The 18,524-nt window shown below is 43.7% G+C and overlaps 1 protein-coding gene across 3 annotated transcripts in view; it reads right to left on the reverse strand.

The window, feature by feature from the left end:
- Positions 1–18,524, reverse strand: part of LOC144931686 (oxidation resistance protein 1-like) — a 151,639-nt gene that overhangs the window by 75,165 nt on the left and 57,950 nt on the right. For 2 of the 3 annotated variants that reach the window (XM_078855842.1, XM_078855841.1), the window contains exon 3: positions 10,359–10,441. In XM_078855842.1, coding sequence (XP_078711968.1) covers positions 10,359–10,375 — 17 coding nt within the window. In that variant the 5' untranslated portion in view covers positions 10,376–10,441. Of the gene's footprint in view, positions 1–10,358; positions 10,442–18,524 lie in introns of those variants that run through there. The other variant, XM_078855845.1, reaches the window with a different exon arrangement.

The raw sequence follows: 18,524 nt of genomic DNA on the forward strand, positions 1-18,524 counted from the left end.
GGTGATTATCACAAAACAGGTCTTGTGTAAAGGTGCCAACAGAGGACATTTGGCCGACTCGTCTACACTTACTAGATGTTTGGAAGTGGTGGGGGTTATCCACACTTGATCCCACCACAAGCGACATGCCGATCACCTAACTACAGTGCACCCAATTTACACTGCGGTGTGGACAGAGGCCGGAGGAGGATTTAAGGGATGTGATTGCCATCTCAACTGCCACGCCAGGAGATCAAATCAAACCAGCAACCGGTGAACTGCGAGTACGGTGCGCTAACCATAAAAGAAAATAATCAAAACGCTCATTTGCCGGTCACGTATTTGATGAAAAACGGCACGTGGAAAATTCCAACTTCGCAAGCTGTCCTGACGGGATACACGTCACTGTTGACAAGAATATAAACGTAACCCATATCTCCTCTTTATTGAAAGGATTAGACGCTTACAATTAGTGTGGCTGTGTGGGACGATTACGGAAAGCCATTTCTTAACTGACACTTAGGAACATTAACACTTTGTTGGGAAAGCACTTGCACCAATTTATCTTACATTTCAAGTCCCATAAGAAGATTAAATGTAGAAATCTTTTGAATTTGAATCGACTACAGTACTGCAAAAAATGAGGTTGACAGCAACTCTTTTAAAACACGTGTTAAATACTATGATAGCAATGTTTCCGGACAAGGAAAATGAAAACGTTAGCGCCATTCAAGTTCTAATAATATACTGCATGTAAAAATGTAATTGCCATAAAACCTTTAATTTTAGATGTGATTGCACATGTAGCTTGAGAGATCTGGTAACCCGACTCTTGAGAATACAGAATAGCTAGGTGCAGTATCACAGGCCACAAAGGATCAGCTGCTTATTACCACCAAATCCCATTTATGATAAGCTCTTATTTGTTTTTCATCGTCCTGAGCTACCATTGCAGTGTGTGGTCTATAATCACCATCCAACACTCAAATATATGATTGCTGAGATGCCAGTAATGATTGCTTGTTCCTTACCGACGATAGAGGTTGGCAGTAGTGGTTTCCAGCTCCGCAATATATGCTAACCAAAGCCGCAAATAGTGGCGGCATACCGCCCACAATGAGTATTCTAAAGTAAAAACCAATTGCTTTTCCTCCTATAACAGTTGCAGTGTTTTTCATCATCGATGCTGCCATACATATAAAAAAACACGTTTTTACCTACCAAGGTACAAAACCTTACTTTGCACACATTATCACACTATGTCCGGAAAAAAAAACATTTTATAGGAACTGTTTTTATAGTTTTACACAGAAACTTTGCGTGATCCACGTTTTACTGAGTATAGGAATCATTTATACTGGGGGATTCCGATGAGCTATGAAGCTCTTTTTTCACAGATGCCCTGTAAGGGCGGGTAGGAACGTTACAACAACAAAATACAAAACAAGATAGTAGTGCAAAGTTCAATAAAGGTAAACAAATGACCCAAAACCATACAAAAAACGAAACCATCCCCATCCTACCAGGCAAAGCCCACGGAGGTGTTCACTTATTCTGGTCACAAATTATAACTCAACAAAGTGGCTTATCATGTTGAAATTTATAGCAGCGAAATAATCTAAATAATCTCAGTTTAATACCGAAGGCAAAAACAAGAAGATGGAGACCAACAGTGGTACAGTGCCTTGACTATTTTTTTAAGAAAGGTCTTAAAGACTTAAAGCTTTTGTGACTGCAGGAATTCATATTCTTTGGGTCTTTCGGTAAAGCCACGTAGAAAAAAATTATACTAGTAATTATTGAATGGATATTCAGACTACACAATCTGTAAAGCTTTCACCCCAACCGTTGGGAGAGAACCATCTGAGGAACCAATCAAAACCATCACCTTGCCATACATAGCAGGGGTCACCAAAAATATTTGCTAAATCATGAGCAAACACAAGATCCAGGTGCGATTCAACACAGTACATAAAATTCGTGATCTGATCCCATCTGTGAAGGATGTGATCCCTGACATGTAATACCCTGGCGTCTACAAACTAAGAGGTGTCTTGGGGAAACTAAGCGACATGTCTCGGACCGTGTTCATGAACACAAGGCAGATCTGAAACACGGTAGGACCAATACCTCAGCCGTGGCTGATCATTGTTATAACGCTGTGGGCACACACGAAAATGATTTTTCCAACACGAAGGTACTCTGCAAACCCACTGGCTATCAGCAAAGATTCGTTCATGAAGCCATCCAGATATATAAACACAGACACAATTTCAACCGAGAAGATGGGTACAAACTGAGCAATCATTGGAAGGACGGTATTAACCAGGTTAAAAGTCATAACTGGCTGTGAGGTTTAGTAGTTATTTTCGACTCTGTGGTGTTACATTAAGAGGTTAAATGTCTTTAAATTAACAGGTTAAATGTCTCACTAACACAGCCACCGTTGCTCGATTTCCTTGATGTGGCAGTGGCTCTACGATCTTACATCGACATGCTAATCTTTTACAATACAATGTCCGCCTCGCAGCTTCGTCGTCGTGTAGGTAGCTCAACTCTCCGATCTTACATTGACATGCAAATTTCTTCACCAGCCCCGCCCACTTCGCTTATGACTCTTGGGCTACACCCACCTCAAACCTTTATAACATCCTGCCTCCGCAGCTCTCCCGCTATTTTTTTCACCCAAAGACGATTGCTTGTGTTGCGATCAAAACGTCGTGATATTTTTTTATTTTTTTATATCTACGTGGCTTTACCGAAAGACCCAACGAATAATAGTCTCAAGGTTCACATTGACAAACATTTACAGCAATAGAGTAATGCATGTCACATTTTTGATGCACTATTCTATATCAAGGTTGTTCTTTTTGGTGGCACCCACTTTGAGTTAAATGTAAGAGTGATCCATGGATCAGCCTGTTAAATAAGAGGTGCAGGTTACCCTTGGCGAATGTCATAAATGTAAATAGGGAACAAAATGTTAACTTCACCATCAGCAATTATTGCATTCTAAAACATCTAATCCGTTTAAGTCAACACACTGTTTATAATGCACTGCAAATTAAAAATACAATACATAAATAAATAATGTAGCTTACAACAGTTATTTTAGGCTATGACTGCATGGATAAATGCAAAGTGATTCTCAAGAGTTCTTATTAAAATACCACAAGTTTATTAAACATTGGTAAGTACGTGCATGGACATTTCTCGCTGTGTCTATTGTAATGCATATATTTTATAATAAGCAGCTTAATAAATAAACATTCCACACACATTACAACTGAAGCAACCTCACGGTTGGTTACTCACTGCCTGTTAATCAACACTTGTATTGTCAATGTTATAACTGTATTGGAATATATGTTTAATAATTAACTTCGTCAATGTAACACCACAGCAGCCTGTAGTGTGGTATTTTGTAGTTACATGCATACAGAACAGACTATTTACACTGTGTAACAAAAACATATTTTTTTGTTCCTGGGTAGTAAGTGTTATTTCCTAATGGCTTATGCCTCAAAAGTAAAGAGAATGGCTATTATTCCCCACAAACTTTGCTTTTGTGTCCAGGACAGTGATATTTTGAAATGTACCTATTTTCAATGAGAAAACTCGGTGTGCATTTGTGTCATTCCTTCACGTAAAGTCCTGGTCACAAAAGCAACGTTTGTGGGGAATAATAGCCAGTTTCTATACTTTTGAGGCATAAGCAATTAGAAAATAACACTACCCAGGAACAAAAATCGTGTTACATCGTGAATTATCCACGGGAGCTCCAGGGTCCGCAAAATCTCCTCTTACCCGCAGTATTAATCTTCCAGAACTGCATCCAATTACCAGCACATTTTTTGCAGAAAATAAGAGTCGCCAAGGCAACTAAAATCCTATTACTCTTGTTATCAATACGTTTTTGGATTTAAAAAGGGCTGTGATCGGAGCAAGCGCAACATCGGCACTTGCTTTTATGACGTGCCACACGTGAAAACAAAGATCTCCCACATAGAATGTAACAGACCGTTGGGGCAAGTGCTGTTAGCAAACAACTATTAAAGCTGGCACCACGCCCAGTCGCCATTGTCTCCCTAATGCTCATGTTCACACGCCACATCAGGTATCCATTTAAGGCAGAGATGACCATGAGCGGAAATTGAACTCGGGTCGCTGGGTTCATAGCGCAGTGCGCTAATCCACTGCACTACCGCTCCCCACATTCCTGTAGACAACACACATACGCTCACAAAAATACAGAAACACACAAATAAAAATACATAAAGACGCGGAGACAGAATTGTTATTTATATTGATCATATTAATTGAACCCCTATTATAGACAAACAGAAGAATGACAAGGCTAATGCATTTACGCTTTGACAATGAAAAAAATATTTTTTTGACTCGTGTAACAAATATTACTCTCGGCGGCAGAGCAGGTAAGATACTGCTGCCTCCCTACTGTTTAGACAAGAAGTCACTTGATGGGACCTCAGGTAACCCAATGGTTAATACTGGTAGGAACCTCCTGGTTACACCAGCCCACAGGGGATTATTGTGTCCCTCCGTCCGTCGTGCAGGGAGGGGCTGGGTGGGAAGGGAGGGGCTGGGTGGGGAGGGTGGGGAGGGGCTGGGTGGGGAGGGTGGAGAGGGGTGGGGCTGGATGAGGAGGGGCTGGTCACCCCGTGGTGCCCTTATATAACTCAACGTTTAACCTACTCACGCCGGCTTGTGCCCGCCCTCACAGTCGGGCATATTTGCGGAATACACGACGCCGCTGTCGACCCTGGCCATTGACCGAGCAACCCAACGTTCCTACCAGCTCCCTCCACAGGAATGTGTTTTTCTTCCTTGGACAACTCTTTATTATGAAGGGGTGATAATGCTCTGCAGGAGTTCTGAATTGATGATTTGCCTTGCGACGTTGGCAATGACGGCAAAATAGAACAGGAATAGCCAAAACATATAGTTTAACCGACGTAGCTACAAATCATGAATTGATTATTAAACTGAGAGTTTGGCCATACATTTCACGTAAACCCTGACATCTCATCACAACCGACTTGTGTGCCTTCACGCTCCTGCTCCAGCTCTCTTTACTTCTGAATGTCAACATTCAAATTAGGTCCCGACACTTATTCCCTATTAAATAATTCATTCCATTAATTGTAGGGTATTAGCAATGTAAAACATCCAATTGACACGAGGCTGTTTAAAGTGTTATGATATAGCCAAGGACAACTGTACACCACGTGCTTCTATGAAAACATTATAACATGCTCTCCTGGGTACTCATGTCCTCAGCTGGGCTAGGTCAGTCATAATAATTCACGTATTGCCGTCCTTGAATGCAAATTGGTAGCCCTGAGTGTCATGCAGATTATATTTTCAATGCATGTCATTAACTTTGTTACCAAGGAGGTTACATCTTTCCATAAACTATAACGCCCGTGAAAGAGTTAAAAACTAATATTTTCCAAACGAAAAGGGAATCGTGCTGTGGGGTATGCCCATTAACAGCCTTCTTCAACGTACATATGCACACGTTTTAATTAACACTACAGTATGGTAAGCAAACCGCTATGCAATTATGCATTTCCACAAACACAAGTTTATACAAGGTTTGCCCGAGCCATGTCCAACACAAGCAAGTAGCAGCTTAAGGAAATGGTATATAATGACTGATACTGCAGTTGGAAAATGAAATTGAAAATAGCTGACAATGGTACAATACTAACGTTATCTCCCAATGCACTACGCGTCTTGTGCTCATGGACTAAAACCTACAGATGTACTTCATGCCGAGGAGGATAAATAGACTTTAAACCAGTCCGCTTGTAATAGCACACCCACAACCAAACATTGCAATAGTTCCGTTACCACCACGTCAAATCCTGAATGGCCCGAGGTGTCAGCCACACCGCCTGCCCGAAGGCTGCAACTCAGCAGAGGGCACACAACTGTGACTCAAATAGTGCGATGGCCGTATCCCCCTGAAGTCTGGCGGCTGAAGGCGCCCTCAGAAGATTGCCGAGATACGGGTAGATGTGAAACCCCTCTCCCTGATAGGCATGACGAGGGCTGCCAAGACCTTGGTGAAAACATGAGGCAACTCAGAAAGGCCAAAGGGGAGGCCCCGATATTCGTAGGGGTGTCCCAGAACAAAGACGCACAGGTACCGCCGATTTTGTGAGTGGTAATGTGCAAATATGTGTCCTGCCAATATACAGAAATGAGCCAGTCGCCTGCTTGCAGCACTTCCCTGGTGGATTAGAGAGACTCCATCTTTAAGTGCTGCACATGAAGGAGCAGGTTGAGTTTTCTCAGGTCGAGAATCCCCCTGTATCTGCCAGTGCTCTTTGAGCATTAAGATTCTGGAATAAAACTCAGTTCTTCGCTCGTGGAGAGGCACAGGGTGGATAGCTTGAATGTCGAGAAGGCGGGCCAACTCCTGCTCCAGTGCCCGCACAATCTCGGGCTCCGCAAGGGGTCGCAAAGGCTGGAATCCGCAACAGGCCAGCAGTACCTTGAAATTGAGGTGGTAGTCTAGCTGAACGATGCTTAGGACCCAGGCGTCTGAAGTGGAATGCCGCCAAGCATGCAGAAACGCTCTTACGTGGCACCCTATGTTAAAAAGAGGCGGGGAGGACCCGACCGCTCTCCGGAGCCCTGTCAGTGCTTTTGAAGTTTGTCTGTAGCAGTTGGTCACTTCTCAGCCTGGCGCCCAGGCCACTTTCCTGGGCTCATATTTAGGATGCACCTATCTGGCCAAGTAGGTCGGATGGAAGAATGTATTCCTGTGGCGATACTGTTTGCTGGGGCAGCCAGAGGGACAAAAGAGATGAAGGGGCCTATTGGCCTCCTTCCTGGCATCCTTGACCCTCTTCAGAGGTTCGGACAGATCCTTACAAAACAGGATCTTCCCGTTGAACGAAAGGGCACCCAACACAGCTCTGGAACTTTAAAGTCCATTTGGATCCTTGCAGCCAGATGGTCCTTCTGCCAACAACTGCTGTGGCTTGCAGTGACAGACAAAAGGTCCCTGCTGGCATACAAAATGTCATGGAAGGATTGATTAATTTCCCGGTCCTCACGATCAATCGGCCGCTATGTCTGCATGGCGTCGAGGATGAACTTCCCTATGGAAACCACGTAAGAGGCAACGCCTATTTGTCACAGCGGCTGCCCGGTGACCCCACCTGAACTCCCTTCCGAGCGACCTATCAATTGGGTCAGCGAGAGACTGTGAGCTCACCTCTTGCAGGGCCAGGTGACCCAGAAAGACATTAGAGACCATGGCGGCATCCACGCATGGGACTGCAGTAAAGGCCCTGGTGTTGTTTACTGTCCAGGGCATACCGAGTGGCAAGCTTGCGCATGGGACATGTGGCCCTAGCCAGTTTTGCCCATTGCTGCCTAAGGAGGAGTGGCAAACTGGCCCGTCTCTCTCAAAGGAGGATTTCTTCCTCCGCGACCTCCTCAAGCTCTTGGTTCGTAGACCTGAGTTTAGTTACATCTCCTCCTGAGTGAGCGCAAAGTTTCCTGCACAGGCCCCCAACGTCTGACTCGCTCCACCTGGGTGGCATCCTTGGACCCGGAGTCAGCAGATGAACCAAAAAGACTACCGTCTGTGGCAGAGTTCACAACACATCATTTGCTGTCGAAGCTTGCGCAGGCCATGCCTTTTAAACTGCATCCAGGAGCCCTCCGTGAGCTACTCTTAAAAAGCCTGAGTAATTGTAGATGGGTGTATGCTTTCTTCTTCCACAAAGCCCCCTGATGGCTCTGAAGATATGGATACAAAGGGTCCTCCACTTTACCGACAACCGCAGAGGCACGCAGCATGCATTGTTGGATGGCATCGCCCCCCACACGCTCTGCCTTGCAGGCGCATCGCCTACGCTGTTGGGTAATGTGGCCCAGCACACCAGTGCGGGAATGATGAACAGATGACGGAACTGCCAAAGGGCAGCGTGGACCAGTAAACACTTCCTCCATCCTGACGATGGTGGTCTTGTCCGAATCCTTTTGCAGCACACTATCGAGGTCCCGCACTGTCCTGCCAGAGGGGTGCTCCTCGGAGTCGGATGTGCCCTGACAGCAGGCAGCCCACACATGCAGAGGGTGCTGAAATGGGTCTGCGTTGGGCCCACCTGGAGACCATCACTAAATATGCACTATCATGCAAGGCGGCGCCCTAACAGGGACACTAGACATGCGCGTGCCCTGCGTATGCTTTGGCCACGTGGCAGACGTCAGAGTGCCTCCCATCCTCCCCCTGCGCGTTAGCGAGTGGCCAACGCTGGGCGCTACTATAGACGTGCCATGCCTGTCGGGGAGGTGTCCGCGCGCCCGTCGTGAACACGGCATAGCACGGGCGGCAAGCGTCTGTCCTCGCCCCAGGCAACCTCCTACACCGGTCAGCAGTGCCCAGGGTGCGTCGCGAGTCGTCAAGCCACCCAGGCTGAATCTGGAAGAGCCACACAACTTGTATAATGGCTCACTTTGAGCCGAGCGAGCGGTGAATGCAAGCGGTGAATGCGAGCGTTGCCCTCAGAGAAGTCGAAGGCCACCGCCCGCAGCTGAACGCCGCGATCCGGCACCGCAGGGAGGCTGCACATTGTGCCGGCCACCTGCCCGGGTGTCACGTGACAAGCCAGCGGTGGCCTCGTGCTCACCTGAGGGTCCCCGGTGACATGGGAGCCATCTACGCAGGAGCTGTAAGGGCAGGCACCCAATCAGCAGAGGCCACTGCACTACCCGCAAGTGTTCATCTGACACCCCGACCCCAAACAGGTAAAACACCTGACATGCGGGTCAAGGCATTTGAGCTCCAGGACGCAATGGTACCGCCTGAGGATGCGTTTAGGCGACAGGCAACTAGGAACTAAGTACAGATAGAGAACAGGTCAAAATAGGGTGAGAACACAGCTAAGTCCACTCCCTTCACTATCCCACTTTAACTTTCTGCTCAAGGTGGCACTAAACTACACTGCCCCTGCACACGTGGTGCAGAGATGAAAGTGAGGGGTTGTGGGTCGAGGACGGGTTAGGTCAGGTGGTGGGGGCGGGCTCATAGGGCCCGCCTCCAAAGAGCCTTCTCTGCACACATTCTGTGGCCCTGCTATTGTTTTGTAATGGAAAAAGCTTTCTCCTGGTCTGTGTTGTCTCTGCATATTACACATCTGGCTGATGCTTTGAAGTGTACTTAGCCAGATTAAGATATTAGCAACTGCAAATGATTATTTGAATTGATTCAGGGTAGTGCTTTTGCACACATTCTAAAAATCACCTCCATAGCAGATACATGCAGATAATCAAGGGAGTTACTGCATACCAGTGTATTCTGCATGAATTCACATGCCATATGTGACATGTCTTATGTTTTAATTTGTGAAAGGTCACATGTTAAAGACATGTGTACCTCTTTAAATTGGAGCCGAGTGGCAAGGCTGGCAACAGATATTAAGATCCTAAAAAACTGTTACGGTCACACCTACGAAATACATTTGCCAACCGTGATTTTTTTTTATTCATGTGGAGAATGAATGCATCTCTGTCCAGCATTGTGAAACGTTCGTTGGTGCACAATGTGCAGTCGCCGAACGTCCTGGGGTGAAAACTGCCACCGTGCCAAACAGAGAGACAAGAGGCAGCACACACGAAACAAATACATCAAAAGACGTGGCGCCGTCCATTCTGCTGTCAAGCAGGCCGCTAGTAACGGAATGATAATCAAATGCCTGCAATACCCCCCCCACCACCCCCCCCCCCCCCAATTCAATGGGATGAGCTGAAGGGACAACTGCCCTAATCCAATCTCGGGGTACCTGCAGGCAGCCAAGGACGGCTCAATAGAAACTCACCCCCCATTTCTTGGTAGGGATTGTACGCGTTGCTTTACCGCGTGCTCTATCACACTCCATGCAAACCCCGTGGAAATTACCATCTATATTGAACAGAATGCATACGATTCTTTGACAACAAATAGGCGTTTTGTTTATTTGTACGCACACACATTTTTTTTTTAATGAAAATGGGATGGTAGCCACCTTATGAAACAACTCGCGCTCATTGAGTGTGTTTGGGATTGAAATGGCTCGCTTTAAATTTATAGCAAAAAAGGTGTAACACTTTACACCGACTGCAAATTATGTATTCTACCATCACCTCTTAACCCACACGCAATACTGTATCACATATAACACACATTTATGAGGTTAATGATTGGTTGAATAATGACAAAAGATAAATTAATACTTGGGTAACCTGCATTATAATTGTTTTGTGATGGACCCCGAGTTATTCTCTTTATGTTAGACGATACATTCTTTTAATGTCTTCTAAAGGTATAATGATGCATATTGGCTCAGAAATCTCACCTTTTAGTGTTGAACATTTCTTCTGGTCTTCTTGCAAATCCCCACTTCACACTCTGACACCAAAGCGAGCGCTCCCACGTTCACTGCAAAACAAAATGCAACGCACATTGCAGTTGCCAAGACCATGATAAATATTTTCTTAAGGCAAATCAATACAACAAAAAATTACAATCCGAAATTAAGACATCCTTTAATATTAAATTGACTGCCAGGGATTATGGATGACAATTACTCCATGCCAGTTCAGAAACCAAGATGAATTGGTGTATCCATGATGGGGGGGGGGGCGTGCAGCACATGAGCCCATGATGGTGAACACATTGTTTTGGTGCCAATTATTCAACCAACGGAACGAATTAGTATGGATTCCAAGCAATGCCTACATTGAAAGTACAATGTAACCGAAAGCAAAAGAGATACCACAAGGGCCAATTACTGCTCAATAATGCAGAATATTAATAACCCTACAAGTTAATAATACAATTCATGGCAGCATAAGGGTGGCTGACCGCATTTCTGTTGGAAACACATAAGCAGTAGTTAGCGTATTACCTTGGCCAGATGCAGGCCACGGAATTGCATGAAATAGCAACCGATTACGGAAAGTCTATCATTAGCATGCACACTTCCACTCATGGCAAGTGCTCGTAATTGCCAACATTGTGCCGGTGAAAGGCAGGAACACTGAAATACATGCGCTGGCATGTGCCCCGGACTCCGTACAACATATGTCCCAGCTGTATGTGCGAAGGAAGGGAGGTAAAAAAAAAGTCGACAACCTGTCATTTCCATGTCAATGTTGTTTGATAAGGCCACATTGAAAGTATTTCAACTGCTTTCTCCTTATCCCAGTTCAACCTGCAGCCGCAAGGAACAGCTGCTATGGGCCGCTCATTAGGACAAGATGAGATAATTAGACAGATCCAGTTTTATGCATTTAACAGCTCATCGGCTTGAGACACAATTCCCTGATTTAGGCTGACATTAACAAGCTCACAGAATGGGGAACTTGTAATGAAGGCATAGCAAGATGCTATCTGTGTACATCTGTTTCAAGCAGGACATTTTTTTAAATATTTATGATGAAAAAGGCTGACTCAAAAACATTTACCATACACACAATCTTTCCAATGCTGTCAAATGTTAGGGGTAAAGGACTACAATAATTAGAGCTGCATTTCACTCATGATAAATAGTAAATGAGTTATATTGCTAGTGATACCAAATTCATGTAAAAAAATGCAAATAAATGCATTTCAAATTTCAGTTTTTATTATCTGGAATTTTGTATGGACTGTTTTTTTTACATTCATACCACCAGACCCATGATTTTTAATTCAATCCTCATTTCAATTGGGACGTCATGATCCAATCGACTCTCACCTGCTGATAAATAAAGGAATTTAACTGAGCTTTTAACGAAGAGCACAGAAAGACAAACAACATCCCGATGCAATGCAATAACATGTTGCCTACAATACCATGTACACTAGTTGTGCCAGAAAACGTGCCAAACATAATTAAAAATACAATTTCTCATCACTGTGCAGAATATAAATAACAAAATAGATTAGCAAACAACGTCTCCTTCAAATACTGGTCTCTCCACATAAAAAATAAAGTATTTCTTACACAACCAATTGGCTCAAACATTTAGTTTCTCAAGGAGCATGCAACTTTACAATGCCCTACATATTAAGAAAAATCTATTTTTTATATTTCCAACCCATAAGTCAAGCTTGTCAATTTCAAAGAAGAGAGTCATCGGATGGATGTTGTTCATATTTCTGGTTGTAACATTTGAGCGACCTCAATGAAAGGGGGGATTTAACAAAGAGCATGCATGACGAACATATTTAGAAAATTCTGTCAAGCATGGTATACAATGCAATATCTTTCTGCTTTGTTTGGATTTTAAATTCAGCATATCAAACTGCTACAATATGAATGATATAGCACGGGTGCAATGAGGTAGAATCTGATAGTACATTAGCATTGGAAACATGGCATCATAAAGAACAAGTAATTATAACTGTTCCAAAAATACCAAGGAAACTGCTTTTATTCTGATGTCTTAGTTTTCTTCATTGCTGTATTTTTTATTGTGTCACTGGCAAAGAAGACGATCCTGGTTTCTTGAGTTCTCACCTGGTTAAATCAAATAAACTTGTACTATGTATTATAGTATCCTACAGTACCACCAATTAAATGAAATTATTAAATACAATTTTCCAATTAGTATTCACCCGATGCTACTTCATGCATGTGGGAAATGGACAATGCTACAGGTATGTGATTAACAAAGCAACACACAGCAGAACTTACATAATCTGCGTTCCAATAATTGGTTTGCAAATCATCCCATAATGCAAGCGACCGTGAAGTTATCGTGGATTAATTTTAGCCACTCTTCACGTGCCCACACTTCCTCTGTCATCCACAATATGTTTGCAGATGAATGGAGTTGCATGGCTAATTCTTCCTGTAATCCGTGGTACACCGCGTCAGAGAGAGTACGGGACTAACCTCTGAAGTTTGCCGAGGATGATAGGATTATTATACGGTACCCCTTTCCTATATCACCGCAGGTTATTGGGAGTTCTGTTGCAGCAAACTAAATTTGCACTCGAAACTTTGAGCAGAATCGTGAAAAGAATGCAACACAGAAAGTTGTACTGTGTTGGGAGAGTGGTCTTTCAAAGCAGTTGATCATTCAATGTCGGCATCAGCAAATATGTTTTTCTGGACAGAAGGCCAGAAAATTATTCATTCTAGAGAATGCAAAAGAAACATTTGTACAATTGCATCAGATTTAAAAGCACTAACTTATCTACAAGGCAGAAGGATCAAGAAGATAAACGACAATGTCCAAACACAGGTTGTTCTACTTCTAAATCTACAGTATTCACAAAGTTAGTTATTTTAAATCTTGACTTAAAGCTTTCGTGACTGCAGGAATTCATATTCTTTGGGTCTTTCGGTAAAGTCACGTAGATAGGTTCAAGTAAAATAACAAAAAACTACGACGTTTCGATCGCAACACAAGCGGTCGTCTTCAGGAAAAGGGGGGTTAGCTTCCAAAGGCAAACTGTTTATAAGGGTTTGAAATGAGCATAGCCCAAATGTCAGCAGCCAATGATAGTGTAAGTGGTGGGCAGCCAACCCGACGGTGGTTGGTTTTCCACCAATCAAGGGGCTGCCAGGTGAAAATTAGCATGCTAATGAGAGATTAACATATTAACGGAAATTTCAGAGTAGCAACCGAGGGGAATTCGGCGCGCGAAGTGGCTGTGTTGGTGTGAAGCTTGTGAAATTGGCGTTAAAGCACAACTAACATCGGAAGGTGGTAGGATGGGAACATTATAGCTGGTTATGATTTAAACTGGTTAATAACGTCCTTCCAATGATTGCTCAGTTTGTACCCATCTTCTCGGTTGAAATTGTCTGTGTCTATATATATGGATGGTTCCATGAACAAATCTTTGTTGATAGGCAGTGGGCTTGCAAAGTACCTTCGTCTTAGAGAAATGCTAAACGGATCTTGTTCAGGGACGGCCTAGCCCTGATCTCAGAGAGAATAAGATCAACAAAGATTCGTTCATGAAGCCATCCATATATATAGACACAGACAATTTCAACCGAGAAGATGGGTACAAACTGAGCAATCATTGGAAGGACGTTATCAACCAGTTTAAATCATAATTGGCGATGATGTTCCCATCCTACCACCTTCCGATGTTAGTTGTGCTTTAACGCCAATTTCACAAGCTTCACACCAACACAGCCACTTCGTGCGCCGAATTCCCCTCGCTTGCGGCTCTGGATTTTCCATCAACATGCTAATCTCTCATTAACATGCTAATTTTCACCTGGCAGCCCTTTGATTGGTGGAAAAACCAACCACCGTCGGGTTGGCTGCCCAACACTTGGATTAATATTGGCTGCTGATATTTGGCCTATGCCTATTTCAAACCCTTATAAACAGTTTGCCTTTGGAAGCTAACCCCCCTTTTCATGAAGATGACCGCTGGTGTTGTGATCGAAACTTCGTAGTTTTTTGTTATTTTCTTTAAACCTATCTATGTGACTTTACCGAAAGACCCAAAGAGACACCACAATACATCTGAAGATGATGCTCCCTGGGACTCAATGACCCACTGACAACAACACACAAATTATTGTGCAGGACCTACCTTTTTTCTACGTACAATTGGATGAAAAAACTGAATCTTACACGGCAAACTGAGGCTGTGCAACCCTAACGTGGACATGGTTCCGCTTCATGAATATGCCTTCAAAACTAATTTATGAAAAACCCGGAAGAAAATAAAAAAGATAAAGGTACAACCCTGCATGAAGTGGCCATACCACTGCCGACAGAAGGGCCTCCACTGGAGCTCTAGAGAGCGCCTCTAGATGTTATTTTGGCCTACTCTTCCACACTGCCAAGGCACCTTGGAAGAGGTGGGGGGTACCCAAAGAAATTGGTAAAATCCTGGCGTTCGTTCAAGTATGCATTGCACACTATAGAAGATTTACGATACATGTAGTTGCCCTTGTTGCCCAAACTGATTATTAAAAATATATATAATCAGAATCGTGATCATAATGTTTATTTAGACTGGAGGAATCCGATGAGGTTTGGAGGCCTATTTCACAGATGTCCAGTATGGTCGTGTCCAATATAATACACCAGACTACGCATACAATGTAGTGGCTACAAATTTGAGCTTGTTGAGCACATGGTCTCTTGCTTCAAGAAAGCTTTCATATATCCATGGCAGATCAATTAGATATACCCTGTCAAATGGCTTTAACGGATTGCGTTTGGAGACCTTCAGTCAAGGTCATGTGATTGTACCAAGCACAATCCCTTCAAGAGGTCTGAGACCACACCAACATTCTTATTAACTCTTAGGATTGACGAGCTATGCAAACAGATCTGTCGCCTAAACCAACCAATTATGGATGTCCTGCTCATATTTATAGCGCGCAACGTTTTCCTGAATAATAGAATCAATGGCCCAATTTAGAAACGGGATTTTTTTTCCTTCCAAGAACCAGATTTGTATTTATTTATGAAAGCTTCCACTTTGCCCCATATATGTATGTTGAACTTCTTTCTCGCCGTATGTAGCCAAACGAGCTAAAGCGGAAGTGCGATGCTTTCAGCAGACTCGATGTTATACACATTTTAAACAGTCCTGCAGTGCTCCAAATAGTGAGTGGAAATCCAAAATATTTGCAACACAAGCTGCCAGCACACTTAGGCTGTCTCACAGACACACAGAAAACAGCTACATTATTAACTTGGTTGATGGTTGATAGACATCTCTTGCTCAAAAAACATTACTTATATATGGCACTGCTAATGTTACCAATACAGGCAGATCAAAACAGAGCAATCTACATTGTATTACTTTAGAAAACAATAGCATTCAAAAGAGGGCATTGGGAACATGATGAAATACTCCACATGAATATTAACTGTATGTCTATGTAATAATTCAGCAAATTGCAACTTTAAAAAAAATCATATATCATACTGTATTGCACTATTGCATTATTATGAAGAATGAAAAATGTGGTTTTATATTATATTATAAAAAAGCTATATGTAGATTATCATGATCAGGATTTGCATACAAGTTGCATGATATTCATTTTTATAAATGAATTCATGATTCAGTAAATAATAGAGCCGATTTTACAGGTAGAGAATTTAGATCTTTCTTAATGTTTAACAAAATGTTAAAGTGTCAGAGTTAAAGAGTGATTCTAAATCACCTAGATTTAAATTCTTCTCACGCGTCACCCAAGGTATAAACCAATTCTGAAAAACAAATGAACAGAGAAGCCATTCGTAGAGCTAGCCAGATCAAGTATGTAATAACAACAGTATTTAAACATAGTCTTGAAATATTGTCAATTTTTTTTTTTACAAATGAGCCCGTGCTTGACATCAATGGTGCACTCCAAACCCATTAACCAGCTCTGCTCGAACCAACACCTCACACTCTTTTCCATGCTCCGGCAGTGTGCCAACTGACATCCGATGCATTGGACAAGTAGAGTCATGCACAGATGACGCAGTGATAGTGTCCTCACGGTGTCTTGACTGACGTCATACGTCATTAATTCATTGTTGGCATCGCCTCTGACCCTGCTTCGCCTAGATTCAGGTGTCTTCTGAGGCCAGTGTATCACGATTTGGTCATGGCTTAGCATGGAAGCGGAGCATGGAAAATCAGCAGTGAAAAACCACCCGTAACGTGAGTGCGTCACACTGGCTCGGCTCAGATGTGACAGTGGAAAAGGGATATCAGTTCCCATCTACACAAGCCTCGTCAATAGGTGAGGTTGTGAATTTCGAAGCCAATAAGTCAAATGGTGAGTGTCAAGTGGTGTTTTTGGAAGCTGTCCAAGCACCAGTTGCAAGCTAGCTGGTGGGACAGGTGATCAACCCAGGGGCCTCTTCAATTGCATCACCCAGATCAAGCTGGAGATCACGTTGGCACCACTCACAGTTTCTCCAATGAGGAAGTGGTAATCCCACAAAGTTGTTGCAGATTCTAGGAGCCGCAGCAGAGACACTCCTCATGAAGCCCCCCATGAGACAGTGATTTGGCTGAGACGACACGTTACTCGGTCTATCGACCTCGCCTGATATACAGGAGGTTGTGGGTTCAAACCCGACCCTGGCGCCTGTATATTTAGAGTTTACATGGTCGTGTGGATTTTTCTCAATTCACATTTAGAAACATGCGTTTTGAGTATTTGGTTGTTATAAATTTCCACACAATAAGCCACTTCATTGAGCTATCATTTGCGACCAAGTCCCTTCTGAAAAAGAGCTATATAGCTCCAATGAGCCTTACCTGGTAAAATAATTGTTTAGTTTAGCTTTAGTTTATCTGATACACCACCAGGGTCTCTAACACACCCTCGAGGTTGACGCCCGCCTGGACTTAATATGGTGATTAACGCGACACCTCCTGGAGACCTAACCTAAAAACTGCCACCATTCAATGTTCAGGCATTTAATTGAAAAATGTCCAACTGCAGTCAATGCATACAGAGGTATGCATTGACTGTAAAAGCAGCCAAGGTGTAGTCACAGACATTTCCAGCAGACTAGAAAACCAGGAACTCCTGGGCCACTCGGGCTACCAGAATTGCTCTCGTCCTGTCCTCTCTGACGTGTGCCAAAATCTGGTGATCAAGGGGATAAGAAGGCAAAGCCTAGCCAAGACCCTTACTCCAGTCGTGCTACAATGTGTCTAGGGCTGCCTCGTGTGGATTGTGGGACATTAAATAATAAGCTGTGGCTTTGGCATTTAGATGCAACGTCAACACGACCACCTGAGGGCATCAGAATCTGTGACATTTTCTCAAACATTTATGGATGCAGTTCAAACACACAAAGGTCCAGCCAGCCCCTGTTGGGAGCGTCTGCGGTGTTGTTCAGCGTTCTGGCTAGATGAGATACCGACAATATAACCACTTTTGTCTCGAGCCAGACAAACAAGTGACTGGACTGCTCCACCATTTACCCATGTTTGGAAAAGCCCTGCTTTGTATATTGCAGAGACCATGGTAATTTTCTTGCATCTCAACAAGTTGCACTTCCCTCTGACCAAATCCCATGAAGAGACTGGAGCCAAACAGACCCTCATGAATTTTAAACACATTTGATACTTGTTGAGATTGGTTTAGCACAGCAAATGGATCCTATGCTCAAATGTTTCAGACTTGGAGCAAGAGTGGCAGTGACAGTGAGGAAATTTCACTACATTATCCTGCTGGTAATTTAGGTTGATTAAATACGTGTAGTGACAAAGAATGGGTTACTACGGCGTGTAGCACTGGTTACTGGCATCGAGGGGAATTGGGGGCATAGCAGCCATTCTGCCAGCAGAGCATGCAATGCCATGTAATGGGTCACTAGGGTGCGTAGCGCTGGTTGCCAACAGAAAGGGGCATATGAGGACGTAGCAGCCCGGCCGGCTAACTGGGCACATGATCGGCCGGAGTAAGGGATGTGGGGCAAAAGTAACCGAGGGAACACGTGGAGTATAGCCCAGAACCTTCTGGTAGGTTCCAGAAGGGGGCGTGGCTGAGGGCGGAGCCAGGCAGGGGACACGTGGGGTATAGCCCAGAACCTTC

Source organism: Lampetra fluviatilis, chromosome 4 (genome assembly GCF_964198595.1).
Source record: "Lampetra fluviatilis chromosome 4, kcLamFluv1.1, whole genome shotgun sequence".
Classification (NCBI taxonomy): Eukaryota; Metazoa; Chordata; class Hyperoartia; order Petromyzontiformes; family Petromyzontidae; genus Lampetra; species Lampetra fluviatilis.